The sequence below is a fragment of the Salvia splendens genome, chromosome 20, assembly GCF_004379255.2.
Source record: "Salvia splendens isolate huo1 chromosome 20, SspV2, whole genome shotgun sequence".
In the NCBI taxonomy this organism is placed as follows: domain Eukaryota; kingdom Viridiplantae; phylum Streptophyta; class Magnoliopsida; order Lamiales; family Lamiaceae; genus Salvia; species Salvia splendens.
This window is the reverse complement of record NC_056051.1, coordinates 746,858-768,953: the sequence shown is the minus strand read 5'-3', so window position 1 is coordinate 768,953 and position 22,096 is coordinate 746,858. Positions and strand designations below refer to the sequence as shown.

Genomic DNA, 22,096 nt, shown 5'->3' with positions numbered 1-22,096 from the left:
AATTTCTTATGGTCATTACCAAACCTTTCAATTCGAACCATTTAGGTCAAGGACTTGACTAAACTCTATGCTAGCTGTTTGAATACATGCATGCATCACATCGAAGAAACTTTGCATGATTGAAGATCAATGAAATTTCATTTTTTAATAAAAAAGGTGAAAAGTAGTTTAGAGTTAATTAGTATATATCCCAACCTAAACATAATTAGATTAATTCAGTTAAACACAAGTTTATGGTTGTAGGTTAATAAGGGAATTGGTTTTAACACAATTTCACTTAATTGGGTGTTTTATATTGGCCCTAAATATGCCAATGTTTGAGTAAGGACCGGCAGGTTTGTCTTAAGTCGATTGAGGTGATACCTTACTAGCTAGTTACCACCTTTGAGATGATCATGATTGAGAATTTTTAGCTTAATTGAGGATTGAGATGCATTTTCAGCCACTCATCCACAACATTTTTGAAATGTCAACTGCAAGTAGATTATGTCAACTTGGGAGTATTATCATCAATAGCTTGCACATCAAATGTCAACAACTTATAGTTGACATGAATTGTATATGTAGTTGACATGAATTGTACACATAGTTGACATTATATGTATATAGTTGACATGAATTGTTTATGTAGTTGACATTATAAGTATGTAGTTGACATGAATGGTATAGGTAGATGACAAAAAAATTTTTTAAAAAGTATTTATTGAATAAAATGCACCATGAAATTACCATTCTGCCCTTACATAATTAACTAATCTAAAAATATTTCCATGTGGCAAATTCTGGACCACTCATTTAATAAAAATGAGTGGCTGACAATGCATCTCAATTCTCAATTAGGGTTGAGATCATTTTTATTAAATGAGTGGTCCAGAATTTGTCACATAAAAAATATTTTTAGATTAATTAATTATGAAAGGGGAGAATGGTGATTTCATATTTTAGCAGTAGTAGCAGAAGCGGAGCATTCCTCGTCTCGCGATTCTTCTCCCACGTATGGACTCTGCTGTCGCTGCTCACCTTCAACCCTTTCTCGAAGCTCGCCGCCGCTGATTTCTCCGGCGACACGCCGCCATGGTCTGTGGCTTTCTTCGGCTCCTCCAAATCGTACTCGTTCCCGTCCTCTCCCTCTCAGGCGCGCCTCCGTGTCCATGAGAACGTCAAGCGGTTCGCTATAAGTTGTTGACATTTGATGTGCAGGTTATTGACAAGCGGTTGATATTTTTATATAAGTTGTTGACATTTGAAATGACGATAATACCCCCTAGTTGATATAATCTACTTGCAGTTGACCTTTCAAAAATGTTGTGGATGAGTGGCTGAAAATGCATCTCAATTCTCAATTAAGCTAAAAAATCTCAATCTAACAGGACCCTATATATATATAGGAAATGGTGTATTTATATTCATATGGTAAATATTGTTAAAAAAACAAAACACTTGTAGTCCATTGAATCTTGTGATCTAACGGTTAGATTAATGCCACGTGTCATCTAATAATGTAGATTATTAGTCTAATAATGTAATTTAGCTAATAATGTACTTACTATTTTAGTAAGATAATATGACATTTTAGTTTAATAATGTAGTTTATCACGACCATCAAATCCAAGGACTAAAGAGGTGCGAGTACCCTAATACACCTATACAGTAGTATATTTTTTATGAGAATGCTTCTCTATATATTACTGCAATTTAATGTTTACATGTGACAGCAATTATAGTAGCTTTGCTTTTAATGAGAATAGTATATATCATATAAATAAATTTTCTCCTGTGTTAGTCAGAAGAACATTATGGATCATGTCAGACTTACAAAACGTATTAACATAAACAGTAGGAATATAATACTAATTAACAGAAATTTACCTAAGAAAAATTTTCATTAGTAGCATGTATGCATTACAAGGAGTCACTTATTCTGAGTTATCGTGTCATAAATGTGAGTCAAATAATGCTCTTTAATTGGTTATATATAGAGGGTTTTAATTAGTAGTTAATTAGTGAGAAATTTTTAAAGGAAAATTTTAAGAACTGAAAATCTTACTACTTTATGATAACTTAATATTAATTGGCATTACAAAACATATTAATTTCTAAAATTTAATTAGGAATTGATATTCATAATTAGCAAACTATGTTTTGTGATGAGTCATCTCCCATTCCCCCTATACGTATATATATTGCCCTATTCACCTAAGACCGCCATTAAAATGAGCATTGAAAAACATATCAATTCGTTGATTCATTAATACCAGTTGACATCGCAAAATACATTATTAGTTTCTAGCTCAATATTCTTCGCTTATTCATAAATATCAGTAGGGTGTTGTGATATTAAAGATCAACAACCGATATATTTAATTATGACAACAACTAATATTAATAAATAAGCAAATTAATTGATTTTCAAATTCTCACTTTATAATTCTAAATTAATCACAACTCTCTCTCTATATATCAAATGTTTCGATGTTAGACATTGCACCAGACCTATATATTGCCAATCCAACACTAGCTTGCAAGTCAAGTACTTATTATTTTGACCTACTCACACACAACTAATGAGTCATTAATATAATCTATCAAATATTATATTCATAACATCGTACGACAAAATAATCAACCAATTTGTATAATAAGACAAAATGAAATGTACATACATAAATTCAAATATATACATAGAGAGAGAAGGTTTTGACAAATGTGGTTTGGCCCGTTGACCTACGAAAGGAAAGTGAAAATCAGTTAGATAAATTATGGTAATAAAAAAAATTGATATCATAAACTAGGGTTAGCAAGTACCATCACTTCTTCTTCATGATACATTTGATATGTATGACTCTATGACCACTCACACTCATTCCCCACTATACCCAACTAGTACCTAGTTTTCTACTATAAATAAGGCATCAATTCCCACATTAAATTCCAAGCTTCATTGATATATTTGTTTCAAGTATTCAAAGAGCTTCACCAAAATATTTTAAAACAAGGAATAGAGAATAATGGCTCTGTTCAGTGCTGAACACTTGGCATTCTTATTTGGCCTTCTAGGTAATCCTCATTTTGTCTCATATTACTAGTACTTTTCTATTTCGATTACTTACACTATTTGTATTTTAAGTGAGAATTTGGATATTTAATTAATATATTAGAGTTAATTAAGTATTTTATTATTAAGTGATTTCTCATTAAACTTAAAATACTAATTTAGTTACACTGAAAAATCAATCTCAAATTAATGACCTAAAATAAAAAATGCAAGTAATTGGGACGGAATTAGTTACTTTCTAGCTTTGTACCAATGAAATGATTTATGTAGCTACAAAATTTCATCTTCGATTATTCATTCTTTTCTTGCCAAAATTTGCAGGCAACGTTATATCATTCTTGGTATTCTTGGCACCTATGTAAGAACCTAACTACCCATCTTGATTCATTTTTAAATATATACACACACATGTTAGTTACGTATATTTTAAGAATACATACGCACATGTATGAACAGGCCAACTTTCTACACAATTTGGAAGAGGAAATCATCGGAAGGGTTTCAAGCATTGCCATATTCCGTTGCATTTTTCAGTGCTTCCTTGTTGTTATACTACGCTTTCCTTAAAACCGGAGCGTTTATGATCATTACTATAAACGGCATTGGATGTTTCATCGAGACGGTTTACCTCTTGATCTACATAATATATGCACCCAAGAAGTCCCAGGTACATAAACCTTACACTCCCTCTGTCCTATTTCACGTGACACATTTCTTTTTCGCACGTGTTTTGAAAAAATTGATTCTTTTATTTCTAATCGTTAGGTCATTCGTGTTCATCACAATTATTCGTTTTACCTCTCTCAGTTATTCACAATCGGTCTCGTTCTCATATGCAACGTTGGAGGGCTAGGGTTGGTCATGCTAGTTTCTCTACTAGCTTTCCATGGTGCAAGTAGAGTTACTTTGGTGGGATGGATATGTTGTATTTTAAACCTAGCTGTATTTGCTGCCCCTTTTAGCATCATGGTAGGTTATTTAATTTTAGTTATTTTAATTTACTCGATACGATAATTTTATTTTAAATCTTCGTACGTGTTATTTTTGCGCAGAGGCGTGTGATCAAGACGAAAAGTGTAGAGTATATGCCATTCACTTTGTCATTCTTCCTTACCCTTTGTGCTACAATGTGGTTTTTCTATGGCTTCTTCATCAATGACTATTACATTGCAGTAAGTGGCTAGTTTGGATTAAATTTCAAGAAAGTATTCGTTATTTAATTCGAACTGATTTTGATCTTCAATCTAGGGTCCGAATATTTTGGGATTTTTGTTCGGGATTGCTCAAATGATCTTGTACTTCGTCTACAAAAATGCCAAGAAGGACGATGGGAAGCTCGAGCCGACCAAGAATATCGAGAAGAACTTGAGCCTCGAGGAAGCCAAAGAGGTTGAAATCGTAACTAAATGATTTGAAGATGAAGAGGAAAGAGATGACAACAATAGCAACCTATTCTATACTAAGCATTTAGAAACAATCCAGCATGATATTGTTTCTACATAGTACTAAATAAATTCCTTTGCCAATTATCCTTTTCAGAATTTTCTCCTAGCTCCTTCATACTTACTGAAATATTTATAGTATGTAAATTTTGGTTACATATTGGATATTTCACTATAGAAAGGCATTGGGAATATAATTATTCATTTTTTTGTTTATTCTTTTTCCTAGTTTTGGTGATCAAATAAATAATCAACCGATTCATGTAATCAGAAAGAGCAATTTTGATCAATTATGTCAGTATCATCGGAAGCTTCCCAGAAAGTGCACAGCATAGAAAAAGCAAGAAAAAAAACTTGAAAAAAAAGAGAAATCGGTTTTTGAGAACCGTGAGAATAATAAAAATAATTATATCTTCATTCTTAATTCTGATCAAATATTTCCCACATATTTATAAATTATAATATGTGTGATAAAAAAATATATTAAAATAAATCAAATAAAATCCTAACAACTACGAAAATAAATAAAATACTAATAAGGAAATAAATCAAACCAAATCCTAAAACTATAACAATAAATAATAAAATAGAATGAAATAATAATATAAAGATTATCAACTAACTTTCAAAATAAAATAAAAGTATATATAGGTCCCAATAAGTCATTGAACTAGAAAACATAGCTTTCCAACGTGCACCACAATAAACTAGTATAATAGTTAGGTATCATAATCCAAGCCCAATGAAAAACTATTTTAATAATCTTAATATTCAATCTAGGAAATGGAATTTATGGTGTCGGTCAGTTTTAATAATATATGTAATATTTAATAAATTATTATTAATAACAAACCTAAACAACGCCTATAGTTATAGGGAAAAAAAAAAGAAATTAGCAGTAAAATTTGATGTCAATAGAATTACAAATCAGGTGGAACCTGAAATCGGGAAATTCTGAAAATAAAATTTAAATGTTTTGTCACTATTCTATAGGGTATAGTTTATGAAAAAACAAGAATTTAACTTTATAATCAATTAGCCCTTCTTGGAACTGAATATCCTCTAGAGGTGTTCCCATAAAAGTTTTTATTGAAGTCTGAGATTGGCAGATGAACAAAAAATTGTGGAAGGATGTTATTAAATCAAACCATGAGTTTAAACATCTGGGTGATTTTCAAGAGAGAAAGATGCAGAGCAAAATAAACATATGAGGGCAAATTACAAATTTTGGGAGCTTCAACAAAGATGATCTGCCTTAGAATTTTGTTCCCATGACTTTTTGGATGGTCTAAATAGAAAGATGATCTTATTATGAATATGGGAGAGTGGGAGTGAGGAGTTTGGAGATGGGAGTTTAAATGGAGGAGAAAATTGTTTGCTTAGGAAGAAGATTTGCTTATGGAACTTCTACTAGCCGTGAATCAATCTCCCTTGAGATTAAACACGAGCGATGTGAGGACTTGGCCTGGTGACAAGTTCGGTTTGTTTTCTGTTTCTAACTTTGCTTTGCAGGTCAATAAGCAGCTGGAGATCGCTAGCTCTCCACCACACCAGGGAACACTTGCTTGGAGAAATGCTGCTCCGCCACGAGCACAGCTCCACATGTGGTTTCTCTCCTCCATGGAAAACTGAACACTAAAGTCAAACTCTACAGATTTGGAGTTAACGGGATAGATGGTGACGATGTGTGCTATGCAAGGAGGAATCGGAATCTATTGAACATCTCTTTTTTTAGTTGCAAGATATCCAACCGCTTATGGTACTCATGTTGCGAGCGATGGAACATCTATTGGAATAAATGAGTGAATATTTACATCTCTATGATGATTAACCGAGAAAGATGGAGAAGGAGCATACACTGTAAAGCGGAAGCGTACCTTAATCTATATTGGATTGAACGGTGGAATTACTTTGCAGCGGCTATGGATCTTCTAAACAATCAGAGACATTCTTTGCAATAGTCTGCCGAGAGAATACAGAGATATCGAATGTTCTTCTGACGTCTGGGACCATAACCTAATCTCATATAGATAGAGTTTTCTTATATAAACGATGAACCATTATTGATCCTCGTAAAAATAACATTGCTCATATGACAAACTACGACCTCAAAGTTGTTGTAGATGATTAGAAGCCAAAAGGTAAAAATGCTAAACTCCAAGCATTCAAAAGCATGCTCCGCTTGTTCATATACACAATCTAGTCCTTTAATTAATGATGAATTGTTATTTAAATATTGAAGAATTGGCAGCTAATATACAAACTTCGGCTTCAATTTAGCTACGCCAGTTTTGATTTTGTGGATACTTCTGCAATAAAGTGTATGACATCTATGATCAAGTTTTAAGGATGTATTTACCGGACAATAGTAATGGGAGTCGGATTGTTATCACTACTAGGGAGTCTGATGGGGCTTTTTATGTTGCGGGCTCGAAGAGTCTGCATCATGTGCGGTTGCTGAACAAGTCTACGAGTTGGGATCTACTTTGCCAAATTGTGTTTGGAGAAGAGGAGAACTGCAAGAGGTGGCAGCTAAGATTGGGAGTGATTGCAGTGGGCTTCCTCTTGCCATTCATGCGATTGGAGGGCTCTTGTCAAATGTTGAAAGGTCAAGAGATGTTTGGGAGAATGTTTCAACGGATGTAAAAGCTTCAATTGTTGAATCGGACGAGCATTTCTCCAATATATTTTCTATTCGGTCCCTCAACAAATTGAAAATCACAAAATGATATCTACGCTTATTTCCATAACAAATAACTACACTTTAGCCTAAAATTTAATCTTTATAGGATCACTTTAATTGGGCAACTGAAATATAGTAATACACATTAAATTAGTCATGTGGAAGTCTAAATTTCTAAAACATCTCCATGTGTATCCCTAATCAACCAAAGACATGTCTTCCCTTCTGGCTTGGCGCCCCTTTAAAGATCTTGAAAAGAGAATTGGGACGGTCATGTTCTATGTCATTTCATGGTCTATATGAGATATCCGCAATAAGGTTGCCTTTCAAAATTTCAACCCCATTTGGGAGGTTGAGAAGAAGCTACTGTTTTGACGTCTTGATAATTGGATGAAAGGAGGTGACCAGGTTCCGTGGCGGCAGGAGATTTGATTGATAAGGTGAGCGCACCTCTGCTTGTGGATACCTTTTTGGCATGTTTTCTTGCTTTTCTTTTTGTGCTTTCTAGGTGGTTTTGTATTGGTTGTGTCTTTGTTCTTTAGGAAGAGTTGTTTGGGTTGAGCCGTTGAGGGTTTTGGGTGGTGTGTTATGTTGTTTTGTTAGGTTTTTGGAATTTGTGACTTTGGGGAGTGTTGGTAGTTTGTGGGGGTTGGTTTTGTTATGTTTGTCTCCTTCTTTTGGTTGGTTTTTTATGTACTTTTCCGGCTCGCCATTTTGGCTTGAGCATTTTTCCTTATAAAAAAAATATAATACTCCATATTAAATAAAAATGTTAATTAATTAAAGCTAGCAACAAGATTGAATTGATTAGTAGATAGTAAAATCTTAAAACGAAAAATAAATAAATAAAATGTTAAGTCCATATTATTCGTCATTTAAATTTGGCCATGTGAGTATGCATATTAATTTTGACCATTGTAAATAAGATGAGTCCAATAGATCCAAAAGTGTGTTTCAAAGAATGTTAACTATTAGTAATAAATAATAGTGAACAATAAAATAGAGAGACATAATTGATTACATGGATTAACTATTGTCTAAAAGAATATCCACATGAAATTCCAACATAACAAGCACAATACATATATATACCAAAACGAGTATATCTCTTATTGCATCTAAATCCACCATAAAATCCCCTCATTTTCCATTTGTTGCTGGAATATTCTTGGTGACCTCCTCAAGGTCACAATTTGTATCCAAACCTATTTTTTCATTTCCAACAAAATGCATATTCATTTCAATATCTTTTCCGGAGTTTGAGACACTCTCCTTGAGCTCAAAATTTGTTTGCACAAGTTTCTTTTTGTCCTTGTAGATGAAGTACAAAATCATTTGGGTAACTCCTAATAGAAGTCCCAAAATATTTGGCAACTGTCAAAAAAATTAAAACCAAATTACAATCTTGGAAAAATATGAATAAGTTGAGAAATTAATTCATTTGTCACACTTACTGCAATGTAGTAGTCCCTGATGAAGAATCCATGGCAAAACCAACTTGCAGCACAAAGGGAAAGGAAAAATGATAGTGCAAATGGCATGAACTCTACACTTCTCGTTCTAATGACTTGTCTCTATATAAAAATAAGTAAAAATAAGTACGTACTTATGTTTATTCGATACTTGCACCAACAAGCAGTTGTTGCAAGTATTTTAAAAAGACGGAAAAAAGATATTTACCATGACGCTTAGAGGAGCGGCAAACACAGCTATATTGATAATGGCACAAACCCATCCTACTAAAGCAACCCTCTTTGAGCCATTTACAGCTAGTAGAGAAACTAACATGATCACCCCTAAACCTCCTCCATTGAATAGGAGAATCCATCTCATTGTGAAAATCTGAAACAAAAATCACATTATCGATCATAAAACTTTGTGTTGGGTACATACATACATCCATACAGGGCTGACAAATCGTGTGGGTTGGATTGTTATTGGATAGACCTCTAAACCAAATCCAGTAAGGCCTAGCCCAACTGAAATCACCAGGTTCTTATTGGGTCGACCCGATAAGGACCCAAACCCATTAACTTAGTTGTGTTCGTGTCTTATTGAAAATTTTCAGCCCTACCATGATGATACGATACAATTCGAGTTGACAGGACCCGAACATTATATATTATACGATTAAAACTTGAAATTACACGATAATATATGATATTACACAATTAAAATCTAAGTAATAAAATTGAAGTATAATTATTTTTTTTTAAAGTAAAAATGACTAAGATAATAATATTATTTCTTAATGAAATATCCGAATCCAACCCAGCAAGTTCACTTCGGGCGTGTTCGTATCGTATTGAAACATGAATGGAGTCAATTGTGGTACCTTAATCTTGTTTGGAGCGTATAGTATATAGAGGAAGATGTATAGTGCTTCAATGACGCAGCCAATACCATTAATGCTAACGATCATGTAGGCATTGGTTTTAAGGTAAGCATAGTAAAGCAACAATGAGGCACTGAAAAATGAAATTGAATATGGTATTGATTGAAACCCTTCCGATGATTTCTTCCTACAAATTCTGTAAAATGTTGGCCTGCAAATAAATAAACAATTATTACTATACAAATCCAAATTAATGCTTATATAAACTCTTTAATTCTTATATATGGATCTTACAATGGCGCCAAAAATACCAGAAAAGATATTATATTTCCTGCAAAACGAGACAAAATATATTTTATCAAACTTAGAAAATAAAAAGTACATGCACATCATTTTTATAGTAGTAAAGTGAAACATAAAACTTACCCAATAGGCCAAAAATGATAGCTAATTTCTCAGCACTCAAAAATTCCATTTTATTCTTTTTTTTGTCAAATGATTGAATATTGGAACACTTTTTTTCTAAAATCAAGTAGGCACAGTAGTATTATTATTATCACAACTTATTTATACTTGAGACTATTGTATTTGCGTATAGGCAATTTATGCTAAATGCTTGGCCTATAATCATGGTATAATTGTACGTTGTTAATATACCAAACAAGGAAGAAATATACGATTAATTAAAGAATTAATTCAAACATATGGTTTGCCACGTACTTTTTATTGACAGTAACCTAAACTTTAAGAATTCCATACCTAATATCAAAAAATTTGGCATACTTTTTTGTGATATCTAAACTTACCAATAATCCATCTCACCTGTTGTCATCTTTATTAACTCTAAACAAAAATCTAATCCATTTTTCCCTTCACCACAGATATAAATTATAATGAGTTGTTTTAGAATTGTTTTGCCCTCGAAGATTAATTAGTATGGCTAAAAGGTCCAAATTTACCTGAATTTGCATTTATGAAAGTTGGATCAAAAGTACGTAGCTTTTTCATTTTTGTGATGATTGTAATTTTGCAACAATTGTTTGTAGGTTATTTAAACAACTTCTAATCATTGTCCACAACACTATTAATTAATAGTACTAGTAGTATAAATCTTATTATCTCTGTTGGATATTTATTTCGCATCGATTTAAATTAATCGAGTGTTTTCTTTATTCTTGTGGGAGAGAATAAATCCGCCTACTCTAAATATAATTATGTTTATTATGGATTAGCTCCTAATTATATGTACTTAATTATTTAAATACTATTCTAACTCATGACCTACTTTACGCATCTATTGAGTTCAACTATTATAATGGTGCAAGATTATTTTTGCTGGATCTTAAAATCATAAAAACATTGTTATAAAGTGAAGACTTTCATCCTTACCCAAAATCTATTAATATATGAATTCTGTTCTGCAATCAAAAAATGAATCAAATTATCGAAATGCGTATAGCTAATGTTGCAATCAATAAGTATTTTTCTACCTATAATTGTCCATGTTTGATTATAGCAAAATCAATTCAATCATCATATATATAAAAAATAGGTCTGCTTATTTGACCACTTCGGATTCTAACTGAATCGGTTAACCGGCTGTAAATTTTTGCAAATTCAGGAATAGGTACTGGACCGGTTCTTAACCGGTCGGTTATTGCAGGAACTGAAGAACCAATTTTTCAACCATTTTTAATTTTAATTTATTCGAATAAAAATTTAATATTTTAACAATTAAATACTAAAAAAGTTATCATTCCAACGTCTAAAAAAATCAAACACCTAAAAATATTCAATAAATCAATACCTAATAATACAACTAATAATATGTGCTTGATGTGTAGCAGTTTTTCATGAGATTGATTGCAACTGTCTTAGTTAAGTGTGTTACTACTATATTTTTATCCTACATCCAAAATCTTATTAATTCAATGTTTGAGACAAGATCGTGTTACGCTTGTCAAATTCTATTTAATCTGTAAATTTTCCGAAACAAAGATTAATAATTTTATGGTCAAATAAATTATCGTTGGTCATGTAAGTAATTGAAAAATCAAAGTCATTAAAGCCTATGACGCGTTTAATGACATAAATATTTTGGCATATAAATAAATTAATTATATTAGTACTAATATATTAACAATAATTATATATAATATTAGTAATACATTATAAAATTGAAATTTAATTAGGTTAATAATTAATAACTGGTCGGCTTCGATTAGAACCAAGAACCAATTACAAAAAAAAAAATCTCAAATTCAGTATCGGCCTGAAAACCAATTTTTCCGTTCTCGGTTCCTCGATTAACTAGTCAGTTCCCATATAATTCTCGATTTACCAAGAACCGTAGAACTGATTAAGCATCCCTATAAAAAAATACTGTTAATCATCATACGTGACCCTTGGGCCCGTTATATTTCAAGGCCCATGGGCTTGTATGATATTAATGATGCCAGGTAATTATTTTGCGGGGATATCCACTCGATGTGAGTGTTGATGTGGATCAAATATTTCTGATTTTATTGGAATGTATTTTAGTTCAAACATGTTAATTTTTCATTAACTTATTTTCTTTGTGCCGCTTGGTAACAGACAAATTTCAAATTTTTATAATTTTTATTATGTCCCTCCTATAAATATTTCTTTCATCACATTATAATTTCACACCCTTTATCTCCATCTCATAATTTTCTGTTGATTTTGCTCCAATTTTTCAATGATTATGAATCTCAACTATGATCCCAACAATATGTTCGAATGACGAGGGTGTTAATCACTTTTAACAATAAATTTCAGCAACGCCTTTCAACGCTACGATAAATTTGACAATCCTTATAACGTTTAAATGGCTAAAACAAATATATAAATCTCAAAGTGTAGCTAAAATATTAACGATATAATAAATATTTAAAGGAGTTCATATTTAATCACGTCATTACTTCTTTAAAAGGTCAGTGTTTTTCAAAATTCACTTTTTCGGCTAAAACAAACAAATTCCAATTCATATCATATTCTCTCGTGAATAAATTTTCACATATAGTTGGCTTTATGCATTTTATTAAATTAAAAAATTCAAACCTATCATTTGATTGTAAGTACCAAACAAAAAATCACCCAAAATCACTGCGAAAATGGGTAATCACACACGGTTGCTCAAAACTGAGAAAACGTATCTTGTGTTTTTATCTGAAAAGTAGTTGACTTTTTTTCAGTCCATATAAATAATGGCGTCTTAGGATAAACCAAAACTCCAATTTTTAAAAATAAATAACGAATTACTTTATATTGCCTCCATCCCACTATAGTTGCATCCTATTCCTTCTCGGATCGTCTCACTATAGTTTGAGTAATTGTTTAGACAAAAACAATACATTCAATTATCTTAATTTATTCTCTTTCTTGCCTTGTTTTTTTTTTCTTATTTTCTATATATTATTTTATTCTTTATCTACTTAATCACTTTATAGTACTATTTTTTTATAAAATAAAATGTTTCAACTTAGTAGAATGAATGGTGTACTACTATTTTATTTTATTAAGATTAATCCTAATAATTCCTTTTAAATCCAGCTATTCGTATTTACTATTCCAGCTGCAATTAATTGCTGCAATTAATTATTTGACTCTATAATTAGTTAGGTAGTAAATAATTGGAGAATGTCAAACGACCTTTTTAATTTGTATTGTTCTCATTTCCAACGGTCACTAACAAAATGATGTGAAATTCAGTTTAAATAAAAAATTGCAGACACCAAAATATCAGCTATGTCTGATAAGTGAGAGCTGAAAATGGAGGCCCAGAAAAATGCGTTGAGCTTGAAGCGGAAGAAGTGCGAGCAATCCAACGCTAAAATCACCTCAAACTCATCTTCTTCTGCTGCTTCAGCTGGATCTCGTTTGAGATTTCTACTCTCTTCAAACTCCTCTTCTGATGCTTCATTGCCTTCCTCTTCTTCGAGGGCTCGTGTGGAGAGAAAGCCCTCATCTTTGCCCAAATTGGGAGGCAATTTCTCTGCGAAATCGTTCAGATCTAAAGAGAATGTGCTTCCCAGAAAGCCCTTTTCCGAGGCGCCCAAGAAGAAGAAGAAGCAGTTGTGTGTTGACGGGAGGGGATTTGGCAAAATTAAGACGAATCCAATGTCTAAAACAGCTCAAATGTCAAATCTTTATTGCAGTAGGGGGAATCAAGTGAAGGGTTGTGAAGAATTGGTGGGGAAGAAGTTGAGGAGTGAGCCACCATTTTTAACTTCAACTCCCCCACGTGTTCGACGAAATGCCGCATTTGAAAAATTGGATTCGGGAACAGCTGAATGTGGCAATGGCAGCGCTACTACGCCTCCGGTGGAAGTCTCAGTGTCTCCTCAAATCCAATTGAAGATGTTTGTTTCGAAATCTTCTGCAACTCCGGTTTGCTACGGTGCAGGCCACCTTCTATCTGGAGTGACTGATAAAAGGAAGTGCAGGCGAAGAGGGAGCTTGCGAGGAGGCTGTGAGAAGGCTAATCTCTTTGATGATGAGAATGTGGTTGATGATTTGCAGGATTCTTCGATTCCCTTGCCTAGCGAGGCTTCGGTGCGCTGGCTGTTGTCTCCCTGCAAAGAGGGGGCCGAGGATCAGGGGCGTGATTCGGAGAATAAGTTGGATGATCGTCGAATAAGCTGTGGTAATGATTCTCTTGCATTTGATTTATTGTCTTCTCCTTCCACATTATGTGAATTAGAATGTGAAGACAGTGACTTCAGAGGCAGTGATAGAGTGGATTATGCAGAAAATCGGAGGAAAGCTGAGATTTTTAAGCTTTCTCGTCGAAAAACAGGCAGTAACAATTTTGATCCTTTGTTAGCCGCTACTCCAAATTCAGTTTCTAACGAGAATGGTTTCGGTTTAGGAGAGAGGAATAGTTCAGCAGTATCTATAGGTTCTTTGGGTAGTGGAAATTTGATTCAGACACCGGACTCTGAGTGTAGCTCGTATGAGTCGTTTCGAAGGTGGAATATGGAGCTGGATTCAATGACAGAAACTCTAGATGCAGTGAGTTTATCTAGATGTGAGAGATTCGCGTATGCAGGGATGGATTCATCTTCTCGTTCTGCTGTTCCCAAGAAAAATGTGCGTTCATGGGAGTCGAGCTCGACATTAGACAACTTAGCACTCTCCCAGATGAGGATATCATGGAGAGATGAAGAGATTGATGCTTATGATCAGCAGCTGAAGCCACACCGACTGTCTCGTTCAGGAAGGGAAGAGAGAAATAAACGTAAAGAGAAAGATCCGTGGATGGATAATGATGTGTCACCCGTTCTTCTCGAGTACGAACCTTGCATTTCTGCAGCAACTAGCGGAAAAGCAACCGGAGACAGACACGGTGCATGTGCTGAGTCGATATGCACCAACGCGGGTGACTTGGCTGTCTCTTGTGATTCGGATTGGGCAAATATCCAGAGTCGGGTCGAGTTGTGACAAGTGCAAGTAAGTTAATTCTTACTTTGTCTTCATTTAACCTTATGATTTCTACTACAGATTATTACAATATTGATGTATATGCCTTAAACTGTTTTGGCATTAAAACATCACAACTTTTTGAAGTAATTGTTAGGAGAGTTATATTCATTGAAATGTCTACTTGCATATCTTTGGCTTTTTAGTTTTTGTGAGTTAGAGTGTGATTTGTTGTGAAATGTTATGTATTAACTAGATGGGGTGTGATATGTTGCTTACTCTTCTTAAGTTGCTAACTTGCTAACTCATCAGTGTAATGTATTAAAAATGTCAACATGATGATACTGAAATGTCAACATAAACTTAATTTGATATTTTAATACATTATGTCAACACAGTTTATTAAAATGTCAACACAAATATGTGTTGACATTTTAATGTGATCGTGTTGACATTTTTAATACACTGCGTTGATGAGTTAGCAAGTTAGCAATTTAAGAAAAGTTAGCATTTTAACGCACCACCTTAACTAGATAACACATTTCTTATCTGATTAAAAACTTTGTATTGTTTCTATAACAGGACATGAGCCAAAGGCGATTTGACATCGTCTCTACTAAATTCAACATGTTCTTCAAGGTAGTGATCTGCAGCTAGACGTGATGCTGATGAACGAAACCTCAGGAGACAGTCCTCGATGATCGGTGACACTGACTTGCTACTAGATCTTTATAAGTCAGTTCAGCGCACCGCGTAGTTCTATCTTCGTTTACATTTCCACTTGAAAGATGGAACTGCAACTTTAAGGTATCATCAACGTCTTTATATTACCATCGTTTAACTTAATCCCTTCGGTTGAACTGGAAATCGAACGTATATGAGCAATTATGTAGCAATAGTTGTTGCTATTTGAGCTATGTACTCGTTGAGGAGTGCCCATTAGATTTATATAGTGGTTTTAGTTATCTATTTATACCAGTGAGATATTGTTATAGTACTATTTATTTTTCTTTCATTTTGCCGGCAGCGAGTGTATATTATGCTTGAACTTTTTGGAACAATTGCACTTGTCCCAGTTCATTTATTCATTGAGATGCAAATGATCTTCAAATACATTTGTTGACTCTTCACTTTTTTACTGTAATTCATTTATTCATTGAGATGCAAATGATATTGAAATACATTTGTTGAATATTCACTTTTTTACTGTTACAGAATCGACAAATTTTATTTGGTAGCGAATCAGCATGCACAAGCTCACATCAGCAACCTAATTGCTTGAAAAAAGACGAAAAAAGGAAATCTCAAACTCAAAATTAGGCAAATCAAAATTCTCTGTTCTCTTATTAATAATTACTCCATCTGTCATGCAATAAGATTCCTATTTTGTATAAGTTGGCGCTCCATATTCTATCAATTTATTCTACTAACATTTTATTATAAAATTCATCTATGTGAGATCACAATTCCACTAACTTATTCAATTTACTTTTATTTATATTTCTTAAAATTCGTACCCAAAAAAATATGACTTCTATTGTGAGGTGGAGGGAATATTATTTTTCTATTTACAATGTTTTGAATAAATATACAAATGTTTTTTCGCAGTGTCAAATTAACCAAATTCAAATTTTTGTAAAGTATTTAGATAATGTCTGGCAACAAATCAAATATAGCTAAGAAACTAGTACTTATAATTTAAGGTTTATAATCACTAAAACAGAAGTTTGATTAAATTTTGGTCTATCGTATAAACTTTGAAATTGGAATATCAAATCACAAAGTTTCACTTTTATGAATTATTTCATTCATAAACAAAATATCAACTTTCTTTAATAATATTCAAAACGACATATTTAATTAAAACTAAAACTTTCTCTACTTTTTAAATCGACAAGTCGAGCAAAAAAAAGTGTGGGTATACCACCAACACAAGTAGACTAATACAAAAAGTATGCAAAAATTAAATACAAAAAGTATAACCATTTAGTTGACAAAACACTTTTAACTACGTATTTTCTACAAATATAATCTCGAATATTCACATCAAAATTATCAATAGGTTTTTTAATCTAGAATCGACAAAAATATTATTTTATCAAATGAACCTCATCTAAATTCCGATCAACTATCATATTTTTTTTCTAATTCTTGTGGTTCTTGACCAATGGTAACATTAGAAGAACCATGAGATCTTTTTGAAAAATGCATTTCTATTGATTTAAAAGTCAGACAAGAATCCAACATTAAAAAGAGGAAAAATCCTAGAAGTATTACCTTCGCCGACTGATACTGGAGGCTCCGATGGATGCTGTGCTCACCACTCTCCATCAGAACCTAGTTTCGTGCGCCAAGGTAATAGCCTTTCAATCATGTTTCCCCACGCTTCTACTTGTTGTGTTCATATCTTACGTCTCAATTCTCCCGAATTCCTGAGCAATTCCTCTCATGATGCGCGCAGCTGATTGTAGCTGGTGATTACGCTACTTCGGAGCAATCTATTGCAGAACTCGTAAAAAACCTCAATGCGATCTCCGAATCGCTGATAGCAGAAGAGCCTCAATATTCGCAAGAGTTGGCCGTTGAAATTCTCACTCAAATTCATCAATACGTGGCCACGCCTGCGCTTGGACAGGTATGTCGCGGATTGGCTGTTCGATGAATTTTAATACTGATGCTCGATGATTCGGATGGAACTATTGTTTTAGGAGATCATCGATGCGTTAGCTTTTGAGTTGCCCAAGGCTGTGGCGCGGTTTGCTTGTGTATCTGATCGGTGTTTGGAGGTCGCAGAAGGTGTAGTTGATTTGTTCGTAGAGAGATGTAGTCCACGAGAGATGCTTTCGATTTTATTGGAGGTATAACAATTGTCGTTTTGATGAATTCTCCGTGTAATAGTTCAGAATTTTAGCTACTGAAATTAGGTTTATGTATTTGTTGATCTTCCTCTCAAAAATCAAGCAGCGAATATGCAAAATCAACATTTCCTTATCAGCTTAATACTTGCATTTGGCTTATGACAGGCAATATCTTCTCTAAGCGATCCATTCATGCTTCCTGTTTGCTTCATACCTCTTCTTACCGGGCTCACTAAAGGTATATTTATATTTATGTATACATGGTTAGGGGTAACAGTGTTGGCTACTAACCCACCCTTTGCATTTATGTTATTCATGTTTTCGTTTGTATGCTGGAAGATTAATAACACACATATTCTGATGCCGAGCCCCGAAAATAGATTCTGAATTATCATGTTTCTAGCAAAAATTAATGCTTGAAAGTTGAAATCCTTGATATCCGTGTGTATGAAATAAGTCTAAGGACCTCCATCGAAGAACTATCCTGATTAGTTATTCATGCTTTTCTGCTTCCAGTTATCGTATTGATCCAGAGGCGGATCTATGAACAAGTAAAACATGCAGTTCCAATCATTCTTAATGTTTTGACAACCTTGTGCTTGAAGAGAGATGATGAAGATACAGATTATGAGAAACTGTTTAGTAGAACAACTGGCATTGCCAGCTCTATAAGAACAATCAGTGTAAAGTTGGTCGGTAACACTAACCATCCTGCATTATTAGCTTTATCTTGTGTCTTCACCTGATTTGGCAATGATATTTTTATCTCATATGGCAGGAAGGCGAGGACAACAGCAAACTGAAGGCTTTGTTAGGCCTATATGCCTTGCAGATCATGGTGGACAATCTTTGTTAAAGTGAATCTAGTTTTGGCTGTACTAAGTTGTCTTATAGTGATTTGATGCCATCATCTATGTAATAATGCATCATCCTTGATGTGTAGGCTCTTGTTTCACATGGAATGGCAAGTGACAAGTTGAGATGTCGTCTTGTGGTGCTGCAATTGTCTGACTTCCTTCCCCATTGTGATTTGTCATATATTGGTCTGGTAACAGGATGTGAAGTTGATATGATCTCTAAACTAGTTATTGGAGGTGACATATAATTGCCTTCATATAAGTATATCATGATTCATCTATAGGATATTTGTATATATAACTCTTGGATAAACTTAACTCTACTTGTTGTGGATGCCATACAATTGTGATCCTTTTTGAACTAAAATTACAGATGATGGTGAAGTTGGCGTGGATTGCTTTTCTCAAGTGAAGCTTGGAGCGGCACTAGCTGGTTAGTAATTGACAACTATCTCTCTCTGGTTGATGTTGCCATGACCTGATATTGATCTAATTGATCTGACTGATCCAGTGATTTGGGGCTTTGGGGATGGTGAGATTGCTCTTGCTGCCAAAGCTGACATGACCTCTGTCTTAATGGAACTCAAAGGTAACTGGACTAGAAGATGGGAGGCAGTAGGCATGTTAAAGTACCTATTCTCATATGCCAATATGCCATGGGGATTGAAGCGGGATGGTATCAGCTTCATTGCATGCATCATGGATGGCATCACAACGAATACAAACAATGAATTTGTGGACTACTCCTTACATATGCCAACTATGTATACCAGCTTGCAGGTAGTTTGGTACTGTATAAATATTTCCTTTTCCTAAACTCTTAAGCTTGTACCATTTACTCATTTGACTTATTATTATTAGGTTGTCACAATGGTTATCATGTATACTCCAGAGACTGAACTAAGAAAGAAAGCATTTATAACATTTAAGAAGGTAAAATTTCTGGTGCCTTAGAACTTGAGTATCTTCTTCTTCTCTACGAGAAGATTATTAGATGGTTTCTTAAGTTTTAATTCACCCTCCCCCAGGCAATGATGCTTCTGAAGATTTCTCAAAAACAGTTATTCGATGCCATTAATATTATCTAGTGCTTAAAAACTCAGAAATCTCATGACTCTCTTAATTATCTTTTTTTTTTGAAGCAAGATAAGCCTCTATTGCTTCCAGGCTTTGCAGCAATCTTAAAATGGTGGTACTCACAGACTTTTTGTATTCTTTTTTTTGCTTGTATTTATGCATCAGAAATTGTGCAATTTGCAGTTTCATGCCGATAAAAATTCATGTTCTTGTTCTTATCTTATGAAGCTTGGAGTTACTTCAAATGTCGATAGATCGCGTTTCCTGATTTAGGTGCATAACTGTTGATTCTTATGTGATAAGTTGTCCTTCACTAACATATCCCTTCTTTTATCTAATCATGTGCCTTGTTCTGTTGCAGAAGCTATTAACAATGTCTTTTAGATGTTCCACTGAATACTTTCATGGGCATGATATATTGTTTATATATGCAGATGCTTGCAGACATCCCAACTCCTTGGAGATTTGATGTCTTAATGGCTTTGATCAAGAATAGCAACTCTCCTTCTATGGTAGGTACTCTCATTCTGAAAGCATGAAAAACTGCTAAGCCTCTTGAGTTGACAATTTTAATGTTGAGAATGTGGTCCCCTGGATTGCAGATTGGAATACTTATAGATTGTGTCAGAGAGGAAATGCGATTGGAATTGGTGAAAAGAAATGCATCAGTGGATTCCCTCCCAAATAGCGAAGTCAGTCAATCTACATCATTTTGGAACCAATCTGTGCTACAATTGGTGGAAATGGTTCTCAAGCCTCCAGAGGGTGGACCTCCATCCCTTCCCGAGGACAGTGATGCAGTTAACCTCTCTCCTCTCTATGCTTATCAACTTTTTGCTACTCCTCCCCGCCATGACCCTTACACATGCCTGCCTTTTTTTAATTTGCGTTTGAAAATAATGGAATGTCATAAATTCTAAAAACTTTATTTTCATTAGTGTTGCATGATTATAATATTATGCTCTGTGTTTCATTTTTGGTGACATTTTTTGGTTATTCCATTTTTCTGGGACATTTAAAGATGTTATAAGGTTTTTTTTGGACTATAATGCTGAGTAAATTGTGTTGCAGGTTTTGTCAGCTCTCAATCTCTATAGATTTATACTGATCACCGAATCAACGGGTAAGCACGAGTTTCTTTGGAATCATAGAAATTCGGTATCTTGTATTACTGCGCTTGTTGCTTCAGTTTTGGAGTTTCTGTGATAAAGACTTGTTTATTTCACCCTCCCTTTTACAAGTCGACTATGTAGGGTATTATATAGACTTAACAATGTATGTTAACTACATGATTATAAGCTACATGTATATGAAATTAATCATTAGCTTTCCCTCAAAATAATGAAAATTGTCTTCACCTTTGATCTTGAATTTCACACGAGTCACCAAAACTAAGTTCCTATATACACGAAGCAAGTGTTGTATATTGCGTTGTGATGTGATGGAGACGATGTTACAGGAAATTCTAACAGTAGTGGAATATTGGCCAAGGAGAAATTGCAGAAAGTATACAAGGAATGGCTTCTCCCATTACGTGTATTGGTGAGTGGAACCATGGCTCGAAGCATGAAAGAATCTGATGATTCTATGTGTGCTCTCAACCCAGTGGAGTTGGTTCTCTACCGTTGCATCGAACTCGTTGAAGAGAAGCTCAAACATTTGTAACTTGTGGCAGATGTTAGTAGTTCATTCCAGGCATTTACCCGTTTGTCTTTTAACTAAATCAGATCTTATTGTGAGGTCACTGCTTTTGATATTGAAAGAATGTTGTAGCGTTTAGTTTGGCTTTTTTTAAATGCTTCAAAATCATTCGACTTTTATTTGCCTAAATTCGAACTTTTATTTTCAGTTCTGTTACAGATCCAAATCTGGATTTTTTTTGGCTCGTGTTCGGAGCTATCGAAAATAATGAGATCCTGTTCAAATTTGCGTGCTCCAAAGATCTAGACTAGGTATGTTAGTGTAGCTTGAAACTCATGGATTAACCTGAATAGCCTGCTAGATTTAGACGTTAGGGTCGAAAATATTTAACTGGTAAATCTCATACTCAGATCAGCAAGTTGAGTAGAGCTGATCCAGAATTAGATGTCTAGTCCACTTTCCATCTCTTGTTCAAGAAACATCTCTTAATCATCGGATTTTTTCTATTTTTGTTCTAGAATGAAACTTAGATTCCGTGTTTGTACTGAACTTTTTTTTATTCCGTGTTTGGGAGAGACGCATGACCCTCATGCGTCTCCTTTTAATGAAACGCATGACGATTATGCCTCTTTGTGAGAGCCGCATGAGGGACATGCGTCTCTCAATTTTTTCGAATTGTGAGATTGCAGTGGCAAAACACCCGACC

The 22,096-nt window shown here is 34.0% G+C and overlaps 4 protein-coding genes across 5 annotated transcripts; 3 read left to right on the top strand and 1 right to left on the bottom strand.

Annotated features, from left to right (window-relative positions):
• The first annotated feature begins 2,933 nt into the window (after positions 1-2,933).
• LOC121780989 (bidirectional sugar transporter NEC1-like) lies at positions 2,934-4,713 on the top strand. Its single transcript, XM_042178657.1, has 6 exons — positions 2,934-3,057; positions 3,377-3,413; positions 3,512-3,722; positions 3,863-4,024; positions 4,108-4,227; positions 4,304-4,713. The coding sequence occupies exons 1-6, from the start codon at positions 3,009-3,011 to the stop codon at positions 4,463-4,465; spliced, it is 741 nt and encodes a 246-aa protein (XP_042034591.1). The 5' UTR covers positions 2,934-3,008; the 3' UTR covers positions 4,466-4,713.
• A 3,417-nt stretch (positions 4,714-8,130) lies between these two features.
• LOC121781981 (bidirectional sugar transporter NEC1-like) lies at positions 8,131-10,042 on the bottom strand. The gene is made up of 6 exons (XM_042179677.1): positions 9,942-10,042; positions 9,810-9,846; positions 9,516-9,726; positions 8,861-9,022; positions 8,635-8,754; positions 8,131-8,554 (listed from the first exon to the last, which is right to left on the bottom strand). Exons 1-6 carry the CDS (start codon positions 9,988-9,990, stop codon positions 8,321-8,323), a joined length of 813 nt encoding a protein of 270 aa, XP_042035611.1. The 5' UTR covers positions 9,991-10,042; the 3' UTR covers positions 8,131-8,320.
• A 3,207-nt stretch (positions 10,043-13,249) lies between these two features.
• LOC121783007 lies at positions 13,250-16,087 on the top strand. Of its 2 annotated transcripts, XM_042181041.1 has the most exons (3): positions 13,250-14,181; positions 14,287-14,987; positions 15,540-16,087. In XM_042181041.1, exons 1-2 carry the CDS (start codon positions 13,308-13,310, stop codon positions 14,976-14,978), a joined length of 1,566 nt encoding a protein of 521 aa, XP_042036975.1. In that variant the 5' UTR covers positions 13,250-13,307; the 3' UTR covers positions 14,979-14,987; positions 15,540-16,087. The 2 variants fall into 2 exon arrangements, with proteins under 2 accessions (XP_042036975.1, XP_042036974.1); XM_042181040.1 differs by having other exon boundaries at positions 13,252-14,987.
• A 1,052-nt stretch (positions 16,088-17,139) lies between these two features.
• On the top strand, positions 17,140-21,528 carry LOC121783006 (aberrant root formation protein 4-like). The gene is made up of 14 exons (XM_042181039.1): positions 17,140-17,312; positions 17,419-17,592; positions 17,666-17,815; positions 17,981-18,053; positions 18,332-18,507; positions 18,594-18,653; positions 18,759-18,909; positions 19,046-19,105; positions 19,184-19,452; positions 19,534-19,605; positions 20,184-20,261; positions 20,352-20,549; positions 20,821-20,872; positions 21,209-21,528. Exons 1-14 carry the CDS (start codon positions 17,262-17,264, stop codon positions 21,412-21,414), a joined length of 1,770 nt encoding a protein of 589 aa, XP_042036973.1. The 5' UTR covers positions 17,140-17,261; the 3' UTR covers positions 21,415-21,528.
• Positions 21,529-22,096: the final 568 nt, after the last annotated feature.